The sequence below is a fragment of the Taudactylus pleione genome, unplaced genomic scaffold (assembly GCF_031769625.1).
Source record: "Taudactylus pleione unplaced genomic scaffold, aTauple2 ptg000012l, whole genome shotgun sequence".
In the NCBI taxonomy this organism is placed as follows: domain Eukaryota; kingdom Metazoa; phylum Chordata; class Amphibia; order Anura; family Myobatrachidae; genus Taudactylus; species Taudactylus pleione.
The window spans coordinates 6,012,931-6,028,787 of NW_028284415.1; the positions used below are offsets into that span (position 1 = coordinate 6,012,931).

General features: G+C 40.2%; 1 protein-coding gene across 1 annotated transcript; it reads right to left on the reverse strand.

Moving 5' to 3' along the window:
• Positions 1-1,185: 1,185 nt before the first annotated feature.
• Positions 1,186-15,648, reverse strand: LOC148542420 (sterile alpha motif domain-containing protein 9-like). Its single transcript, XM_088468205.1, has 2 exons — positions 15,336-15,648; positions 1,186-7,496 (listed from the first exon to the last, which is right to left on the reverse strand). The coding sequence occupies exons 1-2, from the start codon at positions 15,646-15,648 to the stop codon at positions 2,614-2,616; spliced, it is 5,196 nt and encodes a 1,731-aa protein (XP_088324331.1). The 3' UTR covers positions 1,186-2,613.
• Positions 15,649-15,857: the final 209 nt, after the last annotated feature.

Sequence of the window (15,857 nt, forward strand, 5' to 3'; positions counted from 1 at the left end):
ATTTCCCGGAAAGAGTGGTCTGTCAACAGATCGATCAATCCGTTCACACTTGCAATCTCTGGGTGCAAATGTATGGAATGGCGCAGTCATCGATCCCTTCCTACTGCACATGCGCAGTTTGCAGATATCTGCAACATCCATCCACATTTCCACTTGTGTTTGACTCAGGCCCTATCAGTGTTTAAATTTCTCACCCTCTGATTGGCCAGATAGATGTGGAGGTTTTGTGGCAGGTTTGGATCAGATCGCTGGCGGTTTAAAAATGCCTGTCTACACTTCTGAATAATCCACTGGTTTGGAGGTCAAAACCACTTGTGACGTGCGGAGGTTTCAAATCCATAACAAAAACTTTTGCACTTGGAGTTAAGGGCAAGGAGAGGAGTTGCAACAAAAAGGAAAGCTGTGTCACGGCAGAGGGACCAGGCTGAAAAGACAAAGGGCTAAAATAGCTGAAGTAGAGGTAAAGGTAAAAGACCAGAAGACAGTATTACTACTGATAGAGACACCAAGAATGAACAGAAACAAGCACTGACAGTGTAACGATGACGAGCATGAACAAAAGTAATGCCGGGTACACATTAGACGATATGTCATCCGAGCCCGCAGATCGAGGCAACATATCAGACACATAGTCTAGTGTGTATCAACTGTACATGCCCCCGCTCCCCAGCGAGGTTGTTACATCATCCACGCATGCGCGGACGGTGGAGCTACCCAGCTGCCGACGCTGGCATGTGCAATGGTGCCTGTGAACGACATATTGGCGCGGTCGGTCACCATATCGTGCAGTGTATACATACTGTCCGATATGTCGTTCATCTGCACTATTGGGCGTCACATTGGTCACCTTAAGACTGTGACTGGGAACCGGAATAACCAATTGCCATAGAAACGCTGTCATGACACACTCTTCGACCTATGAAAGCTTAACCTCCAGAGCAGCTTTCCAGTACTTTAAGTTCCCCAGGACTATAATTGTCTTTTTCTTATGCATTGTCGAAATATATTTTTTTTCATTCATATATGGTATATCTCTTCTGCTTTTGGACCTTGTCTTTCAATTTGTATGTTCTAATTTCATAAAGTGAAATATTAGGTAATTGATTCATGCAACATGTAAAAATAAATGTAGTGCAGAATAAAAAGCAATTTTAAAGGTTTCTTTTAATAGAAAACATACACATTTTTGCAAGATTTTCTGAAATATATAGAATCTTATTCATCTATAAACAAACAGTTTATAACATAACATTTATTTGGAAAGAGAATGATGGAAACATGCATTATTTGAATAGAATATTTGAAAATGATCCTACAGGTTGAGTCTCCCATATCCAAAATCCTTGGGACCAGGGGTATTTTGGATAACAGAACATTCCGTATTTTGGAATATTTGCATATCATAATTAAATATCTTGGGAATGGGACCCCAATATACACCTTATACAGTGCCTGCAGGTAATTTTATACAATATTTTCAATAATTTGGTGGCTCAAGCAAAGTTTGTGTATAGAAATGAAATTCATTTTTGTTTCATATACACCTTATACACACAGCCTGAAGGTAATTTTATACAATACTTTTAATAATTTGCGCCTTAGACAAAGTTTGTGTACATTGAACCATCAAAAATCAAAGGTTTCATTATCTCAGTCATGACATAATTATTCCGTCTTTCGGAATATTTGGATATGAGAGACTCAACCTGTACTAATGCTTCGATCATTACCAGTGTATATGACAAATAGAACATGTCTTTAGCAGTGTTGAGCTGTTTGTACTGCTGCAATTCTCATCTAGTACAAAGTGTCCTCGGCCAACTTTATTGGTTGTAAACTTAACTGTAACCCAGTGGGAGTGAGACAGAAAGATGAGGGTGATGGACACACATATTGGCATATGTAGGCATGAAACATAATTGAAGAGGCAAGTTTAGAAGAAACTGAGGTATTTACAGTTACAAATAAATTATCCACTAAAAAGTGTCTTAAGAATTGAAAATAGCACTTTTGTCCACAAAATATATCAGTAAATAGACTACCAACCTATTCAAAATAACATTGTTACTATGATCCCTAGGTCATAATATCTTCATCCATTAAAAAAGTAATTTTTCAGAAATGTATTAAAGAACACCTTCATCCACTCTCCTCTTCAAATCATGAATGATCAGTGTGTAAGCAGATCATTTCACAATACCTAGCATGAGTTATTAAAATAAGCGGAGTGAACCACAGATGTCAGATGTGAGGGGGAGCATATAGGAACATACATATTTTTTTCAAATATAATGTTCTTTTAGTATTGAAGACAACACATAAAATGAAAACCTGCGAATGGCTTGAATTAGTGAAAATAGCTGTTCAATGTATGGTCTGGAAATTGTACATTGATGCCATATTGGCAGATTTTATATCCAGCTTGGTTCATTTGTTTCCATCTTGCACATATGAAGATCTATATATATTGTATGTCCTTGGACATATGAGCAATCATACTCCAAAAATCACTTCTCATATAGTTCTGCAACATTTAAAATAGAAACAAAACACTAATGCATTCTCTTCAGTTGTAAAATGGCTGTAAAATAAATCCACACAGTTGTAGAATGATCAGCCTTTGACGTCTGTTTGCACCTGTATATTGTAGGCTACAAATCCAATGAATGTAAACCCCAAATTGAACGTGACATTTTCATTCCCATAAGGCACAGATGAGGCATTCAAAATGAGGACTTCAATTTTGTTTTTTTTGCAGTGTCCCTCGGCGTATAGCTTTCCATTTTCTGTCCATCCGTTTACATTTCTTAAAAGACGATGTACACTGTCAGTTTTCCATAAGACATCATTGTCCCATTTCATCCTCTTTTCATTTAGTGGACCTGCAATCTGCTTCTCAATCTTACTCCTTTGCTTGATCTTCTGAAGCCCATAACCCTTCCCGAGAAAAAAAAGCACATTTGTTCTTTTCCTCCTGACAGGAATATCTTTTATTCTTCTTCCATGCAAGGTCCTTGCCGTGTGTAGTGCAGTTGATATTATGATATCTTTGTTTGCATCTGGTTTATGATCAACATTTTCATCCGGCCAGTAAAGCAAGAATATTAAGAGGTAGGCACTAGGTGGGAATAATTTCCTTGTGTTTAGAAATCGTTTAGTTAGTTCACGTAACTTTTGGAATGATAAAAGTTTTGCAGAACCAGGACATACGCATCCCAATGCAATATGTGACATTACATAGTTTGCAAGACTAACATCATCCAGACACTCTTGAGCAACATTTTCAGGATACAGATCTATAATATTTTCCAGCTTTTTAGCAGATCTGTCATCATTTGAATCAGACAAAATAGAAAGAATGGTTGCTGTGCTACCGCCACCTAGTTTATAAATGTTCATCTTTCGGACCAACTGACTTTCATGTGCAACATCAGTGTAGAACAGCTCAGAGCTGAAAAACTTTGCAAACACCTTAGTTTTTCTTAGTAGCCAGGTCCTTGGACTGTAGACATGTTCTTCTGCTCTGTTTGGTTGCTCTCCATCATCTATTTTGTCCGACTGAAAGTAACCCACATCATCTGCAATCCACTCTAATGCATTATATATATTTTGGTACAATCCTTTTAAACGTCCATGAAGTTTCAACCAAGGCTCTTTTATATCCTCTGGTATATAGTCAGTCAAAAGATAGTTCAAGAGTTCTGTATTTTCAGAGTCACTACTCTTGGAAAAAACAGGCTGTGTTGAGAGCATCTGTAATAATCGGCATCCTACATCAACTTCTCCAAGGTACCCGGAGTTATTCATACTGTCTACTTCCGATTTTGCTGCTTTTTCTGCTGCTCTAAAACACTCCATAGATTTAAGAGCAATGTCAATCAATTTTATAACTTCTTCAGGAGTAAGATCATTCTTCTTTTTGTCTAGTAGCACACTGAACTGTTTTTTGTACACCTGACCTTCTGTATCCAATATAAAAGAATTGTCTGACAAATGTGATTTTGCTGTCTCTGCCCATATTTTAGCATCTTCAAATTTCTCGTGTGTGTAGTACAATCGAGCAAGTTGTTGGGCAAGGAAGGGATTTTTGTCAAATCGTTCAAATGCAGCTTTAAGAATCAAAACAGCCTTCTCTTTATCATTTTCCACTTCACAGACATGTTCTATTAGAGGGGAAAAGAAAGTATCAACACTGTCTCCCCTGCTCTTTCTGTAACGTCTTAAAAACAAGTCTCGAATGAATTTTATGAACTCCTCTCGTCCAAATCTGTGCTGGAAAAGGACCTTCTCCTCAAGCAGATCATTAGCAATGTCACTCTGGGAACGTATTCCTGCAAGCTGATTTAACACTTCTTTAGCAACTATTGGATGAATAATATGTATGGAAGATATCCAAGTATTCTTCTCCCTCAGTTCAATGAATAGAAGTTTTGCTTGCGAACTTTTAAAAAGGTAGCTTTTAAAATTATATTGCCTTAGTGTTCTATGATCATCTTTTTCACTAACCCCAAGACCAAGGAAAGCTTCACAATGTGACACAGAAATGTATGAATTTTGAACATAGCTATTCAGCAATGCAACATATCTCATTAACCGAGTCACATCTGATGACTGATCAATTCCTTGCATAACATTCTGCACAAAATCTTTCACATATTTTTCATCAAATTCATGGCTCATTAGGACAAAGGTAAGTATTAATTCTGAATGTGGAAACTCTTTTTCCAGTTCATTGGCTTTTGTTGAGAATTCACTTTTTTCCCTTGGGCTAAGCTTATGAGTGATTATAACGGTGTCAGAAGGTGATGCTTTGTAAAGATCTTCTGGGGCATTTGATCGTTTGCAGCTCATCAGAATAAAACTTGGTTTTGAGCAAACTATTTTCTTAATCACCATGGCTTCATTTAAATCATGTCTCAAGTCATCAAGATAATCTTCTTCACAGTCTTCAACAAGTAGAAGAACAGGTAGGCACAGATTGGGGTTGTCTTCTTCATACTCTCTAAGTTTTACAGCATGCGCACTTACTGTTGAGTAGAGGTGGGATGACTTGACAATGGCACACCTTAAAAGATTTCTGTTTTTCCACATGACTTGCCGAGCTACTGTACTTCCTCCACTCCCTGGATGGTGAAAAATTTTGATCCTTGCGACTGGGAGTCTAACAGTGTTTTCGTGTAGAATTCCATTTAAAATTAATTGTACCTTTTCACATGCATCTCGCTCTATAAAATATCCACATTTTTTCTGTTCTGCAAGCCACAAATGTTTCCAGCTGATCTTACCACCACGATAGAAATTACCTTCCAATTCCTTTACTTCCGTCTTACTTAGAAGGTCTAGATTTGTGTCACTGCATTCATTCACACACAGTATTTCCAGTGAGTGCATCCTTTCCTCTGCAGGGGTTTCCAGCACACACAATCCTTTGGATGAGACTGGCAAATTCCTAGTAGAATTCCCTACAGGGAACTTACTTTGAACTGTAGCATTGACATGACTTAACTGTATACCAGCAATACTTCTCTGTTCCAGAATTTTCATGTCACAAGACGCTTGAGCTTGGTTGGCCCATTTTTCATAATACTCTTTATTTTCTGCAATACAGATTATGTCCTCCATACCACTCATCTGTGCATAAAAGCAATGGAAAGTATCCACAATTGGTTTCTCCACTGGAGAAAGCAATAAGAAAATAACAACAAAAGATCCTTTGGGGAAAATCTCATCACAGATGAAAGAAACTGCCTTTATTAGATGCTTTTTTTTAGTCTTGATCCAAGTGTTCTCATCGCATGGTTCATCTCCCCCTCGGTAATTGTGTTTTCCATTGCAAAATATCCAACTGGTCTGATCAAAAAGTCCTAGGGACTTCCTTAGCTCACTCATGCTCACTGCACTCTCATTAGCATAGTGCGTTAGTGAATGGATGTTCCTTGCATGGTGCTCTTTGTACCTGAAGCATAGTCCTGTCTCATCAGAACTGGCATCAAAGTCAAACACACAGAAAACTTTTAGGCGCATAAGGAAGCTGAGATTCGTCAGGTGGTGAGCTTCACATTTGTTGGTGACCAGTATGTACCATAAGGTGTCATCCATATAGTCTTTACCTCCAGTTAGTAAATCTAATTTTTTTGTAAGGTTTTCAGGAGCTGAGATTTCACAAGTAGATCTTGATTCTGCTCTCTCTCTTCTTTCATCAACCTCTTGAAGCCCCTGGATAAACATAACATGATCGTCTTCTGGCACAGGCTCAGTCTTTGCTCCTACTCTCCGGTAATAAGCTTTCTTTTCTTGGCTAGTTTTATTGCTTTTTTCATTGAACTTTGGTAAACTTACTTGGTACACTTTTCCTCTAACAGAAAGTGAATGAGGCACAATGTCAACTTCAACAACAAAACGTTGTTCCTTTGAATTTTTATCAATGACCTCAATGAATTTTGGGGGGCGTATGCAGGCCCTTGCTGCAATGTGTTCACCTTTATTAAAACACTTCTCAATATAGTCCAAACCATCAACATACCAGTCCTGGTCATGAATTGGGATGCCAATTATCTGCCCATGTTTATATCCCTTGCCTCCTACACTGTCCATAACACCAAAATGTATTGTACCATTGGTTCGCACGTTCATACAGGCGCAGGCAAATCTGATCACCTCAAAAGCATATTTTGCCTGTAGTCTGACTCGATCCAACTTTGCAGCATCATCTAGTGACTTGTATTCATGACACGGTGTAATAAGGTCTTCTACTCCCGTTTCTGGTGGAAGCACTTGTGCTTTTACATACTTAAAATCTCTTACTTCTTTATCAAATGGTCGGAAATTAGTCACAGATATTGATTCTGATATTATGCTGGGCAGTTTTTTCTCAGACTTACATTTATTTGCAGAACTTTCTTCGGCTTGTGTCTTACCTAAGTTAGGAATTTGTACAGAGCTGAGAAGTTTGGGGTTTGTACTGTGTGGTTTCTTTTCTGTCTGATAAGTGATTTCCGGTCCTTCTGAATGAGGAGTACCACTTTTTTCCTGTGTAGGTGGATTGTTTTTAAGAACATTTTGGTCACTACTGACTGGTGAATTTTTCTCAGTCAAACAAACTGTAGCATTATTAGGTTTTTCAGTCAAACCAACTGTAGCATTAGGTTTTTCAATCAAACTAGTTGTAGCATCATTACATTTCTCATTTATATCAGCTGTAGCATTATTACGTTTTTCAATAAAACAGGCTGTAGCATCATTAGGTTTCTCAGTCAAACTAACAGTAGCATCATCATGTTTTATGACCAACTCATCTCTCTTTTTTATCAGTAAATTGATTGGGCCTTGTTTCATGCCAATATCCTTCAAAAACTCCTCATCAATAACTTTTAGCTCTGGACCACAAACTTCTTCTTCAGACAACTTGTCAATATATTTCTTATTAATAGCTACTGATTTAAGCCACTGTGCAACATGATCTTCTGTCCAGTCATTCAAAGGCGTTGTACTGAAATCTAAAAGAAAGAACATTAAAGTTGTTGAATAAACATTTACATTCAAATTGCAAACTAACAGAAAAAAAATGTGATTAGATATTTTATCATGGGGTTTTAAAAGTTCTAAGAGCCAAAATAACTATACATAGGTTCAACTTAACAATCTTATAATGTTTTCTCTAAGGTGATCTACCATGCATCATTTTCTAGATCCAGAGAACATATCCAAAGGGAGCTACATGCTGATCAGTGACTGGTGACAGCGACAGTGAAGGGCTTAGGGGGGTCTATTTACTAAGCCTTGGATTGAGATAAAGTGTACAGAGATAAATTACAAGCCAATCAGCTCCTAACTGCCATGTCACAGGCTGTGTTTGAAAAATTACAGTTAGAGTACCAACCAACCAGCTCCAATCTCCGTCCACTTTATCTCCATCCAAGGCTTAGTACATACAGGAGATATACTTCATTCCAGCACCCCCATATTATTTGCCTGTCTTTTCCTAAGTCATTCAGGACTATAGCACCGAGTAAACCCCAGACAATCTAGACCAGTGTTTCCCAACTCCAGCATGCAGGGAATACACACAGTGCATTTCTCCATACTCCGTTCTAGAGCACAGGTGTAGTCATTACTGATTGACACATTTCAAAATATCCACGACGGCTCCTAAATATTTCAGGTGTGATTCTATGTAGAGGCCTGGAAAACATGCCCTGCTAGGGATCCCTGAGGACTGGACTCATTTTTAGATAAGTAGTTAGAAGACTGCCAATGAATCTCTGTGCAATACATAACTAAAATGTGTTGAATCTTTGTGCAATACATGACTAACAATAGGGGTTTATCTCAGTTTAATATATGGCAGTATCTTTATGTAAAACATTACTCTGAAATTAAATCAACAAACTCAACGTTGGGGTGTAAATACAGGCCCTTGCTATATTTGTGTCCACCTGTATTAAAATATGTCTCAACATACCAGTTCTGGTCATGTTATTTATATAACAATAACAAACAAAATAACCTGTAGTGCTGGAAGAAGGTAATTAAAAAGGAGAGATTATACTGTAGCTGTCGCTAGTAAATCTCTGTATGATTTACTAATACCCTGATTACACTGGCCAAATAACCCTGGTTACTGGCATGTCAACACGGTTTGCAGCTCAGTGTAAAAGGGTCCCCGAAAAAAAAACCCGGGTCCACTGACTCGGCAATCCAAACCAGGTAGTGAGCAGGGTTAGACCCAGGTTATGGGGCAGTGTAAACGGGTGACCCGGGTCATCCAACTTGAGTCCTGTTTACAGCATAGGAACAGCTAGCTCACCGGCACTTGAAGATGATGTCATCTCCAAGCGCTGGCAGAGGAGAAACCCTTGCAGTAACCCGGGTCCAGCCTGTGGTGTCAACGGGTTTCAAACAGCTGTGACATGGCTTTATACCCAGGCTGGACACAGGAATTTGGTGTAAAAGGGGCGTCACTGTGTGACAAAAGAAACAGGAAGCACTACTTAATTTATTCTATAGAAAAAATTATCAACTATGAGTCAGATATAATCTGTATTTATTAACAATTTAAAAAGCTATCCTCATAAAAGCATATACAATATAACAAATGTCACTAACATAAGTGTTTAATTCAACATTCAGTAATGTGCAGCTTGAGACAAACTAACAACAATAAGTCCCAGATATTGAGAGAAAGGAGCAATCCATCACTAAACTATAATCTGTTAAATGGATGAAATGGTCTTTTCTGATATAAATTAGCCTTAACAACCAGAGTATAAATAATTTAAGAAAAGTCACTGGCATATAGGATTCCTTTATAAGGTAAAGGGACCCATACATCAGCAATCACAAAAAAAATATTCACAGAATCTGATGTGATTCCCTCCCCCCCCCCCAATTTAAAGATTCTCCTATCCACCAATCTGCGCCCATACATTACAGATAGTTTTCAGTGACTTGCAGATCATTTTCAGCAAATACAGATCTGCCAATCTTGAAAGGCCTATCCTTTTACTAGTAACGGTCTGCAAATCGGCTTATTGTTACCATACACTAGCAATCTACAATTCCAATTGGTCTGTGAAATCCAACATGTTGGACAACCTGATTCACCAATTGGTCGAAATCCCAAACATTGCAAATTTTTAGGCAATCATCCAGCATGTTGTATATTCCCATTGGTGCATGCAGAATGGGTTTCATAGTACCCAGAATCCGACCTCTGACAAACTGATTTTTGTCAGCTACGATGGCCTGCCCTTAAATGATGAGGGTCAAATGTTTGCTCACTATAGCAAGTTTTGTTTCCAGAGACAGGCTCGTTTGATTAGCTCCCGTGCATAAAGCAGATATCTGCACCTTCAGGTAAATCCCACTGTATTTAAAGCAGACAATCCTCAGCTTGCCATACATGGGATTCTCAACATTATATACCACGTCAGACACTTAATACATGGAGCTATTTTCTCCTGCAACGGAAGCCTAACTGACTATATGAAGCTGGTTGTAATTGTAAGTTTAACCATTGCAGCTAAGCAGATTTATGTATTGTGTGGCTGCATGTGGTTGTACAGTACATAGACATGTTAAACTAACAATTACAATTAGCTTCATATAGTAGGATTTACTAGGCTTGCTACACAGGAGCAAATATAGCTAATGGGTAAGGATGTGACTGATGTATGAGGTTGAGTGTTCAAGTCCACGGCATGGCATGCTGAGCATTATGTATTTTATTTCATAATTAGAGAGGGATTTAACCAACTTAACATTGTCATTGACAAGATGCACACAAATCACACTATTACTGATAACTCATCATATTCATAGTGCATGAATATGATACAGGAGGTTTGGTGTTCAAATCCCTTGCTTGTGAGTGATTTGAAAGTGTATATAGCATATATACAGAGCCCCTCCCTCCTTGTACATACTGCATTTGCCACCGGGTTCCAACTGATGTTAATTGGTATAGCACTGGCCAACTCTCTGGAAAAGATCATGCTGGCAGTAGTTATAACTTTCAAATATAGGTAGCAGCCGTATTATTTGTGCCAGACTCAAGCGTAGCACTAACACATTTCATAATGTAACCGTAACTTCACCAGAGTAACCTCTAAAGTTGCACATTATTGGATGCTAAAATAAACACTTATGCTAGTGACAATCTGTGATATTGTATATGGTTTTACCAATATATCTTTTTACCATGTTAATACAGATTATATCTAATTCATAGAAAAACACTTCTGCAGTGAGTCTCTAAGCGCAATCCCAAAAGCATCTAGTGAACACTAGCTGGGTTGATCCCTAAACCCTCAGAGAATAATAACACAAAAAAATATGTAGTGACACCTAGCACCGATGGTTGCTATAAAATATATACATTTATTCAGATAACTTCCTGTTAGGAAGATTCTCTGAGCCTGAGAGTCCAGGAAGGCTCCCAGATGTACCATTCTTTGAGAGGAGGTAAGGGAAGACTTTTTCCAGTTGATCAGCCAACCGTGCATATGTAGAAAAGCAATGGTTATTTTGGTGAAGAATTTCTGGGGAGCTTGCCAAGAGCAAGTGATCGTCCAAGTATGGGAGCAGTCTGATCCCCTAACGACGAAGATAGGCCGCCATAATTGCCACGATCTTGGTAAAGACCCGAGGGGCTGTAGTAAGCCCAAAAGGCAGTGCTTGAAATTGGTAATGTTGCTGTAGGACAGCAAACCAGAGAGACTGCTGATGAGAAGGTGCCTTAGGTACATGTAGGCTGCCTCGGGAATGAGAGGGCTTATCTGTGGGAGACCACTTTTTTGCCCATGCGTCTGAGGTGGTCTGACGCCAGAACTGGGCGAACTGAAGAAGTTGGTCTCCCATCCTGGTAGCCCCCAGGGAGAGGCCCTCCCAGTCAGGCTGAAGGTTTGCATTCAGATTTGGTAGGTGGACGTCTAGTAGCCCAGGCCTGTTTTGTTCTAGGCTTGGAGGCCTTAGTGGATGCCGACTGCCGTGGAAAGGACTGACCTTTAGCTTTACCCTGGGGATTAAAGGACCGAAAGGATCACATCAGAGGCTTCGTAGTAAATGCAGAGGGCAAGAATGGCGTCTTGGAATCTGCCAAGGTAGTCACAATCACGTCCAATTCTTGGCCAAACAGGATCTCCCCAGAATAAGGCAGATACTCCAAAACCTTTTTAGAGTCCGAATCTGCCTCCCATGAACGAAGCCAAACAATACAGCGGGCTTTCACGGAAGTAACAGATACCTTGTTAGCAAGGAGACCAGTATCCAAAACCACCTCTCCTAAATAGGAGGATGCATCTTCAATGTGAGATATGTAGGACAGCTGTTCCCTTGAAGCATCAGAGGGAAATGTATCTTCTAGGGCCTCTGCCCAACTCTCAATGGCTTTTGCCACCCAAGCCGTAGCCCTGGCAGGACGAGTAATAGCTCCTGTAAGAGAGTATATAGATTTCAGGTATTCTTCAATTCTTCTATCTGTAGTGTCCTTTAAAGAGGTTGCAGTATGAATAGGTAATGTGGCGTTCTAAACTAGGCGTGTCACTTGGGAATCCACTGCAGGGGGAACTTCCCATTTAGTGTAAAAAGTAGCTGGAAGAGAGTAAAAGGAAATCAAGCATTTAGGCAGCTGAAACCTTTTACTTGGTATATTCCATGCTTCACACAAACCAGATAGCTGATCAGAGTGAGGAAACTCTGGCAAAACTACCTTCTGTCGCTTAAATAGTGGCTTTTTTGCCTTAGGAGTGGGCTCTGCCTCTTCTATTTGAAGAATAGATTTTACAGCTTGCACAAGTGCAGGTACTGTATATGCAATTTAGAGGGGAGCTCCTCTTCTCCCGAGGGGGAGTCAGAGTCTTATGCCTCCTCAGATGATAAATCAGAATCTGATAGCTGGGTGGACTGGGAAGATAACACAGCACGTTTTACTAGGTAAGGGTTTCTCTTTTTGCAGCATTTGTTGAAAGGCTGTAGAGGTAGCCGCCAGAGTTTGCACTGTGGTAGAAAGTACGTCTACCCATGGGGAGGCAAAGGATTCGCAGGGAGTACCTGCTGTGGTCATCCCATAGGGGAGCTACCACAGAGACTGCTAGATGGTCCGCAATTTTTGCCAACACCTCTGAAAAGGAAGCCCAGGGGGGGGTCCTGAGGAGAGGGTGCAGGGGCTGATGGACCAGGTGGCGTATAACAAGATGCACATAGACCATCTTGAATGAGATCCTCTGAAGCTAAGCCTGCTAAACAGGACTTGCAAGACACCAGAGTGGGAACAGCAGGCTGCTTGTTATTCTTGCCTTTGCTAGACATAGCTGCAAGTATAATGTAGCACACAATCTGGCACAATGCAGTGAGCAACCCATTTAAATGTACAATATGGCACAGTGTAGTGGGCAACACAGATATACTGTATGTGATAGCCCTCACAAATATAGGTAGATGTGAGGTGCGATAAACCCCCCTATACTTCAGTATGCCAGGGTTATAATTAAAGAAAGGAAAAGGTATAAGCTGACAGTTGTGAAAAATATGCACAAAAAAAGGAAGTACAGGTGCTCAACTCCGAATTAACTGATTGTATATAAATAAATACATTTTTGCAATGAAAAGAGGTTTTTAGCATAATCTTGACCAAGATTATGGGCCTACCCACTGCATCCGGGTAACCTCTGTCGGGTAGGTCCCTAACATACTAGGATTCAAATCCAGAGCGCAGGACGCCCCCAAACTGGCCCAGCTAAGCTGCCCCAGGGCACCGCCATACTAAGAAAGTGCAGTGTAAAAGAGATAGTTAAGAGCAGCCAGGCTGCATATAAAGAATGAAAATATTCATTGCAAAAATGTATTTATTTATATACAATCAGTTAATTCGGAGTTGAGCACCTGTACTTCCTTTTTTTGTGCATATATCAATTGTCTCCACAGGTAGCACCTCCAATTATATATATATATGGTCAAGGTGTGCAGTCTGAGGCCCATTTCCCATATAAGTTGTGAAAAATAAACAGACAGCAGCACTATCACAAGTCACATACAATGCAGAGCATCCAATATAACTGCAGTGAGCACTAAATTAAACTACACAGACCGCAGTGGCTGGTAGGAAACAGCGCTGCATAACCTGGCTCTTGGGAGCAGTATACAGAGAGACTGTACCCAGCATTCCCGGAGACCTGAGGCTGTTGCAGAAAATGGCTGCCGTGAGTCTCTGAGGGGGCAGCGGGTGAGGGAGGAGCAGCTCATGGGTGGCAGACCAGTGAAATGGCACCCTGAGCCAGGGGAGGGGCCTTCTCCCCTATGCTGACATCAACCACCAGATCCTTGCCCTTAGCTGTCCCCTGCGCCAGTATAGGTAATGCCCTGGTGGTCTAGTGGAGTCCTGGACGAACTAGTGTCCAGATCAGCGCCTCCAGTCTGTCTCCTGAGACCGGAGGCAAGACTGCACATGCAAGCAGGGACACGCCTTACCTGTCCCGTTGGGTCCCAGCTGCAGTCTGGGGTCCGAGGAGCCTTGCAAGCTAGGTCCCCCCGGAGCCCCCCCGAGAGTACATAGCCAAGGCCTGGTGTTACAGCGCCGCGGAGGGTTGATGGAGCAGCAGTGCAGACGTCCAGAGGGCTGTCTAGCGCTGCATGTAAAATGAAAATAAAAATAAATCATAAAAATAAAGCTTGAGCAGCCTAACAGCAGCCCCACTGTTCTAACGGTGATCCAGCTCCTGCCAGACACCAACGAAACTGAGTTGCCTTCAGGCTGTGGGTGGGGTATCCTTGGACAGAAAAAAGCTTTGCTGTTTTCGTGTTCAGCCCTCCAAGTACCACCTACACCCCACTGTCTCCCTGTGGAGCTCTATGGACCCTGAAGAAAAAACTGTTTTTTTTCAATACATATAAAACAAGCCCGTATTCAATTAGAGGTGAAAAAGTTTTGCCTATTGCCCCTTTTCGCCTGGTCGGAACTTATTTCCAAATTCAATTCCAGCTGGAATCTGCCTAAGCGGAAACTCAACGCAATGTAATAGGCGAAAAATATTTGCCTATGAATAGCAGGTGAAAAGTGGTGCAAAATCTTTATTTTGGGGTGCATAGGTAGGGAATCGACCCAGCACCCTTGGGACAGTCCCCCAAGGGACGAATCTCACAAAAAAAAACAACCTAAGAACACCTCAAAAAAGTACTTTCATTTTTGGGGCGAAAAAGTAAAAAGTGGGGGGACAAGCATAAATACTAGCGAAATAGACTTCTTGGGGGTCTGCAAGGATGGGTCAGGTGTTTTTGGGATTGCAGGTGCATGTAGCAGGTGCGTTTTTGACATTTTTAAGAAGTTCACTTTAGAAACATTAAAATATGCTATCACCCATTTTCAAGTACCCCAAATTTGACTGGACTACTTATTTTCACCAAAAAATACTGCTTAATGTCATTCTTCACCACTTTTGCAAAGACGCTACTAAGAAGAAATTTAAACTACTTAAGTACCCCAAACACTTTATTAGGGGTATTAGTACACATGTACATTGGTTCCCTATGTTAGTGCATCTTTTCTTGGGGTACAGACTGAGTTCCCCACTTCTGACAGTACTTTCCGCTTTCACATGGTTTGGAATTGAATAGGGCGAAAAGCGAGGACGCACACGAAAAGTTTTTGCCTCAAACAGACGAAGGAGGCGGAAAGTCGGACAAGCAAAACCTTTCCGTCTTTTCGCCTCTAATTGATTACGGGCCTTAATGTTATAAAATGGTCAAAATCTAGTCACTATATATACACAGCCACTTTATGTCGGGTATGTTTTTCTCTGACATACATTTATTTGTAGAGCTCTCTGTGACTGGTGTCTTACCTGGATGTGTTTTGGAAGCATTTGATATAGATTTATCTTGTGAATGTTCCTCTGTCAAACCAGCAGTAGCAAAGTTATGTTTTAAAACAAACTCATCTCTCTTTTTCATTAGTAATTTGATTGGACCTTGTTTCATGCCAATATTCTTGTTTAAAAATTTCTCATCAATTTCTTTTAGCACTGGCCAATCTACTTCCTCTTGTACCAGCTTGTCAATATACTTCTTATTGATCGGTATTGATTGAAGCCACTGTGCAACATGGTCTTCTGTCCAGTCATTCAAAGGAGATGTATTGTAATCTAAATGAAACATGCCTGGTTATAATACATACTAAATAAGATTTTATTTCTGAATAAAAATTGACATAATATACAACATAATGATAAATTCCACATTTGAAAAAAAATAATATACACACACATACTATTATACATAGAGGGAGGATTAACAGTTAGGACCTAATGAGCTTGGTCATGCCCTAGTATTCACATTCCAGAGCTCAGATCTAAAGGGCTTGAGAG